At 39.3% G+C, this 10204-nt stretch overlaps 1 protein-coding gene across 1 annotated transcript in view; it reads right to left on the bottom strand.

Moving 5' to 3' along the window:
- Positions 1 to 1845: 1845 nt before the first annotated feature.
- LOC103606377 (sterile alpha motif domain-containing protein 12) overlaps positions 1846 to 10204 on the bottom strand; it is a gene marked incomplete at its 3' end in the record, with an annotated part of 41200 nt that continues 32841 nt past the window's right edge. The window contains exon 2 of the mRNA XM_008590983.1: positions 1846 to 2028. Within this exon, the coding sequence (XP_008589205.1) occupies positions 1846 to 2028 (183 nt within the window). The remainder of the gene's footprint in view (positions 2029 to 10204) is intronic.

The following is a 10204-nucleotide window of genomic DNA, read 5'->3' as shown; positions in this document are numbered from 1 at the left end:
TTCCTTTTTGTCTTTTTTTCGTGACCAGCAACGGATCGCAACTCTCAGTGTCGCGCCCGTACCGGACCGGGACCGGCCACGGGATCGCAACCCTCGGTGTTGCTCCCGCCCCTCGCTCAGCCAGTGAGCGGCCGGTCTGTATGTGGGATCCGAACCCTCGGCGGGAGCGCCACCGCGCTTCCCAAGCGGCGCACTATAGCAGTGCGCCACCGGGCCAGCCCATGAATCAATTTTTTATATTACCAATCTGTTTGCAAATAAAACAGATATAATCTATAAATGTTTAATTAAAGTTGAATTAAAATCAGGCAAATATCAATAATGAATTTTTCTTGTTTCTCTACTCTAATTTGTAATATTTTAAGCATCCTTTTGAAAAGATCCTACTCAAACTCTATTTATCTTCCTAGATAAATAAGACCCTTAATACATTTTTTCCCTGGCTCTTTCAAGGTGCCTGTGTAGCACCAAGGAATTACCAGGTTTAGATGTCCTAACAGAATCACTTATTTCCAACTCTGTTCAGAAACAAAACTTCTATGATAACCAGCCAATTTCCTATGAGGTACAATTTCTCTGAGCTAAAACATCTAGTGCAAGATACCTGCAATATCTTCCTCATTAACCATCCCTCATTCTCTATCACACATACCCACAAAATTAATGTCACTTTTAATTATCCGCACTAAAGAAGGGAAACAACAATGGTAATTATTCAAAACTGTAGAAAAAGCAAAAGAATTCATATTTTATTTTGGAAGACATTATTTGGAAAAGAAGGGAGGTGGTTATTATACAACAGCAAAGTGAAATTTCTACTTAAGATTTTTCTTGGGTGCTCACAACATGTGCTTTCCAAGGCATGCATAGATTCACTTACTCAACAAACATATAAAAGGAAATTCTCTTGCAGGGAATACACAACAGAAGAAACCAAATGCCATATGAAGATTAATTTCCAAGGAAAAAACTAATATGAACCTCTTCAACACTGTGCCCCCAAAACAAACGTCTTCACTGATTTCAGACAAATATACATATAGTGCCAGTTCCATTGTAGAAAACCTTTATAAGAGGCCATCCTTACCAAAGAATCACCTACCCCTCAAAACCCACATTTTGGTGTGCCTTTACTAATGTCTATTTTGTCAGTTTTATGATGCATACATTTAGGCTAAAGACTATGTAAAGAACTAAGTATACTACAGCAAAATGGAACAATTTTATCTTCCATCATTAGGGTCCTTTTTACTATTGTCTACTTCATAGGATTGTTACAGGAACATGATAAGCCAGTACATCAAGAGTCTTTTAAATAGTACCCGGAATATATGTATATGTTTCATAAAATATTAATTATTATTAATTAACAGAGTTTATAAGCAAAAACCTCTCATATCCATGCAATACCAGGGCTTTTAAAAAATTCTTACACAAACACGGAATCATTTGACCTGCTCAACCTCATGGAGGAGGTAGGTTTTACGATTCTCACCCTGCAGATGAATAATCTGAGATTCAGAAAGTTACATGACTTGCCCAACATCATCAAGTGATCTATCTGAGCCTGGCAGCTGAATCTTTTAGCTTTAAGTCCAAGGCATCCTCTGTAAACCACAGCTCAGAGCCACATGCTATAAGACTGGCCACAAATGTGTTACAATTTCATTTTAAAGGGAATGCAGTCAATAGATTCATTTATCAGTACTTAGCATCAAGATGCAGTGTTCATTTAACTGGAGATACAGTGGTAATTACTGAAAGCGCGATCAGTTCTCCTCTGTGGCTGGACCACAACATATCAAAGTGGCAGCTTTAGAATCTCCTTATTAACTGGATTATTACCTACCTTAGCTGTCTCAGCCTCTGCCTGCAGTCGCTTAGGGGTTCCTTTTTGGTCAGGCACCTTCTGGAAATTTTTGTTTTTAATGGATTGAGATTCCACACCTTCACCTTCAATTTGCAGTTTAATACCTTCAGCACGGGCAGGGTGATCAATACCCCGTGGATTCAAACCACAGTGGAGAGCTAGGAAAGAGGAACAAACAGAACTCAGAAAACAAATCATATGAAGAAGGTGTCCATGACAGTAAATATTTCATCAGGCCTCAGTGGGAAAAAATAATGCTCGGGCGAGTTGAGAGGTGGTGTGATAACCAGGGGAAATAATATGATGAGAAGGGAGCTTGGAAATTGGAAAGACTTAAGTGCAAATCCAGAAACCGTCAGTTTCAAGTTGTTTGACTTTGAGCGAGTTACTAATCCCCACCTTACAGATGAGAATACCAAATCAGGCAACTTCATTACTGCCTCCCATACATGCAATTATTTCAACGTCCACAGTTTAGTTTACATTTCTGCCTCCATCTGGAAAGTGCTCCCTTCTCTCCACCTCAGAACATTCTCTATTCTTTAAGCATCCACTCAAGTCCACCCTCTTGCATTCATTCAACCAATACTTATTGAACATTCATTATGTGCCATCGCCAGGTTAGATCCTGGAAATATGGATTTATATATGCAAGTGTTACTCAAAGAATTCACAATCTAACAGAGGCAGACAAAAGAACTGGGGACTTTAAAACAGAGTTACCACTGCTACGTGGAAGAGAAGGAAAAACCAGAGTGGCGGTTCAAGGAGTCAAGTCCAGTAGCTTCCCAGTTTATCTTACTATCTCCACGTCCTTTAATATGGACACCCCCACAAACAAAATCTAATGCTCATTTTCTGGGGACATTCATTCATTCATTTATTCACATACTTACTGAGCCCCTCCTATGTATCTGATATTACCAGAGAAATAGCAGCGGATATTATGAGAACCATACATTCCACCTAGATGACTTCCATGAATAAGCACATGTGTGTGCATGTGTGTGTGTGCATGCATGTCTGTACGTGGCAGGTATGTGTGTTTTGACTTCTCTGATAGTAAATCATTTTGTCTCTCTGTGACCCCAACCCTTCAAATTAACTCTCATCTCATTCCCTTCCCTTTGGTCTCAGAGGATTGAAGTCCAGATACCTAAATCCCCTCCCTGTGCACCCCCACCAGGACTCCACTTCACTGATATTTCCTTTTACTCAACATCTTCAGCTTTCCCCTTTCCCAGCATTTTTCCCTTCTAGCCAGCTTCTACAATTCTAAAACTCCTACCCTCTGCTTGGCAACCCATTTGGGGCCTGGTTTTCTCTTGGTCCCATCTTTGAAGAATGAGGAAAGGCTTCCCAGATGAAGTCAGGCATTTTCTTCCTACTCTCCACTCCCTCCCTAACACGCTCCATCCATTCTCAGGCTTTTGATACAATCAACATGCCAGTGACCAAATTTTAACTCCAGCCTAGACAGACCTCTCATATGAGTGCTAGAAAGAAGTAAACTGCTACTCAACATCCCATTTCAATGCAAAACACATGACTTGACCTTAACATGTTCAAAAATGAACCTTGATTTTTCTACAAAAAAATATTTTCCTACTTCAGTCTTCCCCAGTTGCACAGAAACCATGGAGTCAGCTTTGACATCACTCTCTCCATGGCTCAACACATCCCTTCCGTCTGTCTCCCAGTCCAACAGCTCTACACCCAAAATACTGCTTCAATCCATCCACGTCTCTCCATCTCCACTGCCATCACCCTGGTCCACGCTGTCCACAACTCACACCCAGACTGCTAAATTGCTAACTAGTCCAACCACACTTCTTCACTTGACTTCGTAAGTCCTATTGAAAAAAAACTTCACACACACACACACACACACACACACACACACACACACACACGTGTCATATCATGAGATTCTTTTGCTTAAACTTTCTAATGTCTTTGCTTTACACTTAGGTCATTCAAAAATCTGTAACATGGCCAGCAAGGCTCTGTATTAAGTGTCCCTTTATACCTTCCCAACTCCACCTCCCACCATGTTATCCCTCATTTACTACACTCCAACCACACACTTCTTTTCCTTGAACACACCAAATTCTTTCCCACCCCGAGCTTCGTACCTGTTTCTTTGCCTGAAATGATCATCCTTGTTCTTCACCTGACCTCTCCTCATCCTTCAGATTTCAGCTTAAATACCGCTTCTTCAAATACGTTTTTTTGAATCCCCTCCCTCATCCCCACCCCTACACCTACCCCATGTGCCTGGAATAGTTAAGTACCCAACAAATACTGAATAAATGATCTAAAAAACCTGATTGTACAAAGGTCCATATGCACATGATCTTATTTCTACCATTTTATATGGATGTTATTTGTGCATTTCTCTTCCCTTAGTCTCTAAGCTGCCTAAAAGCAAGGACCAGCCATTTCATGGTGCATAATAGGCACCCAGCATGTACCATCTCTTATCTCCTCCCTCAGGCTTTGTTCTGGATCTCAAATAACCTTCATGAAAAACTCGGAGAGGCATAATTATACTCATTTCACAGATAAGGGAAATGAAGCACAAAGGGGTTATAGTCACAAAAGGTCACACAGGTGTCTGCAGAAGGTCACCATAGACATGGATCATTTAGGATGCACAAGATTTCAAGTTACAGATGGGCGAATCCAAACCGGATTAAATAGTAAGGAAAATTATTAGCTTTCACAACAGAACGTTCAATAATGGTATAAGTTCATGAGTTTTGGAGGTGACAAATATCCCAAACCACAGCAGGAACTAACCACAATACTCACTTTTGGCAGTGCTGGAAAGAAAACTCAGTAGTCAACACCAGTAAGAACATGAGGCTATTTACTGCTAATATCAATCAGCTTCTCCATCACCAAAGAAGCTACTAGAGCAAGAACTCCTGGGCTATGTTCTCTCATGCACACAGTCCTCTGGTGCTTCAGCACCCTCATGGTATTGAGGGTATCCACCTACTTATCTGTCTGCCTCACCTACCACATGTAAGCTTCAGGGGGGCAAGAATCACCCCTTATTCATCTCCACGATCTCCACTCCTGAGTCCAAAATCTGGCACACAGGCACTGAAGAAACATTTGCTCAGCTTCAGAATGAACCAGCAATTTCCCCTCTTCTTATGATCACACCTTAAATCAGAAGTGAAGTTTTCTCTGCTAGTAAGTACTTGGTGTTCAAAATATAAGATATCTCTAAACAGGAGGAAGAACACAGGTTTTTGACTTTCTGCACACGTAGCCTTATTCTTCACACAAATATTTTAATCCTCCATTGCCGTTCCTGCCTTGACTGCAAACCTAGAAGTTGATTTAGGTTTTTGTGCTTGAGCTTATTTACTGAAAACCATTTCTGACAGGCTTTGCTTTGTTTTCCCTGAAATTTTGTGTCCCTAATATATACAAATCAAGCAACTTTCAAATGGCCTCTTACATCGCGTGATCTTCTTTGCTTTGTCAATCATGTAAAAGATGCCTTTGTTTGCTTTCTCTTTTCTGTCCTCATCACTACCCTTTCTTGTTTTCACCAAAGTTATTTACTGGATTAATGGGCTCAGCAGCTCCCAGGTGAGCTTCAAGACCCTCTTCAGACATTTCTCTGATCTTCCTGACCACTCCTGTGCCTAACCAATTTCTAGTTATTGAATTGACACAGCAGGTGGCTTGTGGTCTTACCTGAAATGCTGCACTGTGACTTTTATGTAATTTGAATGTCACTAATATTGAATTCTCCAAAATGAAGATTTAAGAACCAAAATAGATTTCTAAAAACGTTGCTCTTTTAAAAATTTAACATGGAAAATTTTCACTGCAAATACACATAGTTAACAATCTTTTCAGACGCCCTTTTGAAGGCACCATCTTTTTTCACGTGCAAAAACCCACTCCCCAGAAGTTGGAAACCAGTTTCATGGCTGGTGGGAATGAAAAGTGACATATCCCCTATGGAAACTGTATGGAGGTTCCTCAAAAAAATTAAACACAGAATTACTATTTGATCCAACAATTCATTTCCTAGGTATATACATAAAAGAACTGAAAGTGGGAACACAAATACATATTTGAGTATTCATATACATAACAGCATTATTCCCAAAGCCATTGGATGGATGTGTGGATAAACAAAATGTAATACATACATACAAAGAAATATTTTTCAGCCTTAAAAAGGAATGAAATTCTGATACATGCTGCAATATGGATGAACCTTGAAGACACTGTGCTAAATGAAATAACCCAGAGACAAAGGACAAATATTGTTGGTTCCACTTATATGAAATACTTAGAGAAGTTAAATCCATACAGACAGAAAATGGAACAGTGGTTTTCCAGGGACTGGGGGAGAGAAGATGGGGAGGAATTGGGGAGTCGTGGGTATAGTGTTTTACCTGATGAAAAGTTCTGGTGATTGTTACACAACAACGTGAATGTACTTAATGCCACTGAACCATACATTTAACAATGGTTAAAATGATAAATTATATATAACCACAATAAAGAATAAAATTTAAGAATAAAAACCCACTCCCTCTTATTTCAACTCCCTACAGCCTCTGTAAGGACAAAATTATCTTACTCAGCTGGGGGCCTCAGGTGCCAAGAGAAAAGTATGTAGATCATTCAAGAAAACTTTTGAATGAGTGAGTGGGAATATGTTCATGGGTATCAGATCACTGATGTTTCAATATGAAAATATATCAAGAGTACCAGAAATGTATGCCTCAGGAATATAGGCTTGGGTTAAGCTACCAGAAAAGGAGCACCATGTCTCCTTGGGCAAAGAAACCTGCCCAGCAGACCTCTGCTAGGACAGGGGTTGGTATGGCCCATGGACCAAATGCAGCCTGCCACCTGTCTTCATATGGCTTATGACCCAGGAATAGTTTTTACATTTTAAAATGATTGGAAAAAATCAAAAATAATATTTGGTGACACATGAGAATTATGAAATTCAAATTTCAATGTCCATAAGTAAAATTTTATTGGAACACAGCCATGTTCATTTTTTCATATTGTTTATTTCTGCTTTTGTGCTACAATGACAGAGCTGAGTAGTTCTGACAGAAACTATCTGGCCCTAAAAAACTAAAATCTTTACTAGCTGGCCCTTTACAAAAAAAGTTTGCCGACCCCTGTTTGAGGGTAGAGTGCAACCATATTCTGGAGGACACTGGGATCTGAGAACCCCAGATCCCTCCACCCTGGCAACATAAAGAACTACTCATGGGTCTTTGCAGGACTAGCCTTGGACTTATTCTGCACTCCCCCATTCCCAGACAATTTAAATTAGATAAATTATATTTAATTTTGTCATTTGGGTCAGGCTATGAGACATAGAATATGATTCCCAAATCTCTCCTTGGTCAGATAAATGTGGTTTTCCAGATAAATGCTGAAGCTTATAATTTCTAAATATAGGTAGAAGCCCTTTTGTCACTATCAAAAACAACAGGGGTAAAACATGAATTTCCAGATGGGTAATTCAGCAGCATTAAAAGATGAGTAAGTCCATCCCCAGCAAGTCTAAGTGACCAGTAATAAATGGCTCTCCTATTCCCTCCAAGAAGAGGGTGGGGAAAAGGAAGACAGTCTGTCAATGAGAATAGAGGGGAAGAAATAACATGGTAAGGGAAGGACTGAATCCACAAAACACACTCTATTGTCCTCAAAAGTTTGCCTGATTAGCCCTGGCAACTACGGTACGGCTGCTGGAGGTGGGCCCAGATGACCTATCCATCCAAGCCAGATGTTCAGACCACGTGCAGCTGTGTCAGGACCTTGTCTCCTCTGAGCCACATGATGGCACTCACGCTGGCTCATTTGTCTCTAGAGACAAATTTATCATTGTAAAACAGTTTGTTATAAGGGGATCTCAGTCCCCAAAGATTACTTAAGTGCAATTACCACATCAAATATTCACCTTTCCTACTCAAGATATCTGGACTAGACAATCTAAATGCATTAGAAATTAAAATAATGATTAATTTACATATTCCAATATCAGTAGGGTGGGGAAAAGGCTTTGGATGATCTCTGGGGCACATCAACATTAACTCTTCTCTTTCATAAAGAGAATACGAGGGCAGATATACTCAAAGGTTTATGAAGCTTTAGACAGAGGATTCAGGTATCAGACTGAGAGAGAGAAGTATTCTACACAGGTGACTAAGATATTTTTAAACATGATACATAAATCAGTGCCCATACACATTTTTATCTATGTATATGAATCAAACCAAGTTTTTATACAGCAATACTTTCCTTTACTACATATGATCTACTCTGCTTTTTTTGTAACGTCTTTTTTTTTTTTTTAAATAAAGTACTGCCTCTTGGATCCTTCTGAGAAGATGAAATAGACATACTTTTCAATTCATCCCAGTAACTGAAAATAAAAATAATGGACATTATATATAAAAGAAACATAAGATGACAGAACAGTAGAGAAAAGTCCGACCATCTAGGGACCTTGGAACTTGAGGAATGACATTGTGGTGAGTTCCTTGGGCTTTCTCTTTGCCTCCTATATTCCAGACTTGGAGCTAAAGAAGCCCTGGAAATGCCAATGCGCACAGACACAAAAGCCTGCTCTCTGCAGCCAAAGGAACAGCAAAGAGGCAGCCTAGCAAGATAAAAAAATCTTTTAGATAATCACTGCTCTACTTAACCTTACAGAAAAATATGATCCAACCACCCTTAACAGCAAAGGCTGAATGAAAAGCCTAGATTTCTACCATCACCGGGCTGTAATAAGGAACCCCCACCACCCTCAAAGGGATGGTGTCATAGAAGGCCAAGTAGGAAGACCAGGTTTTCATCTCTTTCAATTGGTAATGAGGTCACCTCCCCACCCCCCCACCAGGTCAGTTGAGATGATGCAACAAGGCTGGACTTTCATCCCCCTCAGGCAATAAGAGGTGAGCTTTCCTTCCCAGGGTGGTGTCAGAGGAAGACTGATGTAGAGCCAGGAAAGTCACCTTCACCCAGACATAATGAAGAGGTCCCACCTCTCAGATATCAACTGGGGTTAATTGGAGAACCTGGATTTCTAACTCTACCTGACAATAACTAAGTGGTATCCCCTCTTTTCCCTGGCCAGAGTGGTGTTAAGGAAAGTCAGCTAAAACAGAAGGTTTAAATGAGACCCACGGCCTCATGTAAAACAAAAATATCCACATTTTGATCAAAAATCACCTGTATCCAAGAACCAAGAGGACCTCAAACTGAATGAATAAAGACAAGCAATAGACATGAACATCAAGATGACAGAATTATCTGACAAAGATTTTAAGTCAACTGTGCTAAACATGCTTCAATGAGCAATTACACCTGTCACAAATGGAAAAAATAAAATGCTTCTTCCAAGAAACAGGACGTCTGCAAAGAAATAGAAGACATAGAGAACAAAATGGAAATATTAGAACTGAAAAATATAATAACCAAAATAAAACGCTCAGTGGATGGGTTTAACAGCAGAATGGAGGAAACAAAGGAAGATTTAATGGGAAGGGCAGGGGGCACTTTCTTGGGAATGGAAACGTTCTGCATCTTGCTTTTGGTTACACGATATTAGGTAAATATCTAAACTCATTGAACTGAACATGTAGATACGTTCAGTTTAATATGTTATGGTATATAAAATAATCCCCCAAGTGTAGCAAAACAGAACTAAATACAGACACTGGATATATTTTTATTATTTTTAGAAAGAGTTTACAAATGACTTTCATGTATTTTTATTCATATCCGTTTCTCCCACACAACACACACCGACTTAAGTCCAAGCTCTACCACTTTCTTGCAGTGTGTATTCAAACATGGGCAAGTCATATCACCTCTTTTCTGTAAAATGGCAAAATTAATATCACCTTATTTTTTATCCTTACATTGCTATTGTGTTGACAAAGCGAGATACACATATAAAACAACTGACACTTACCAAGTGTTCAGTAAACATAAATCCTCCATTTTTACCCCACTGCTCTTCTCCATCACAGTGAGGAATATTAGGCATTAACAATTTTAGCAACTGTTAAAAAAACAAAATAGTAACCATGTACTTTTAAAGGAAAAACCTAGTATAGACTTGTAAAGTGCAATCTGAAGTGAAAAAGACAAACCAAAGTAAAACTCGGAAAAAAAAAAACAAGAAGAAAAAAAGAACACCTTTTCAAATATATAAACAACCTTGGTGGGAATTAGGGAATGAGGTTATTAATAAAGATAAAATCAAATATCTGCACCTTATAATTTCTACCAACAAGCTGACTGCATTCTCTGTCATCTAAGCAA

The sequence above is a fragment of the Galeopterus variegatus genome, unplaced genomic scaffold (genome assembly GCF_000696425.1).
Source record: "Galeopterus variegatus unplaced genomic scaffold, G_variegatus-3.0.2 Scaffold6530, whole genome shotgun sequence".
In the NCBI taxonomy this organism is placed as follows: Eukaryota; Metazoa; Chordata; class Mammalia; order Dermoptera; family Cynocephalidae; genus Galeopterus; species Galeopterus variegatus.
This window is presented reverse-complemented; position numbering and strand designations above follow the sequence as displayed.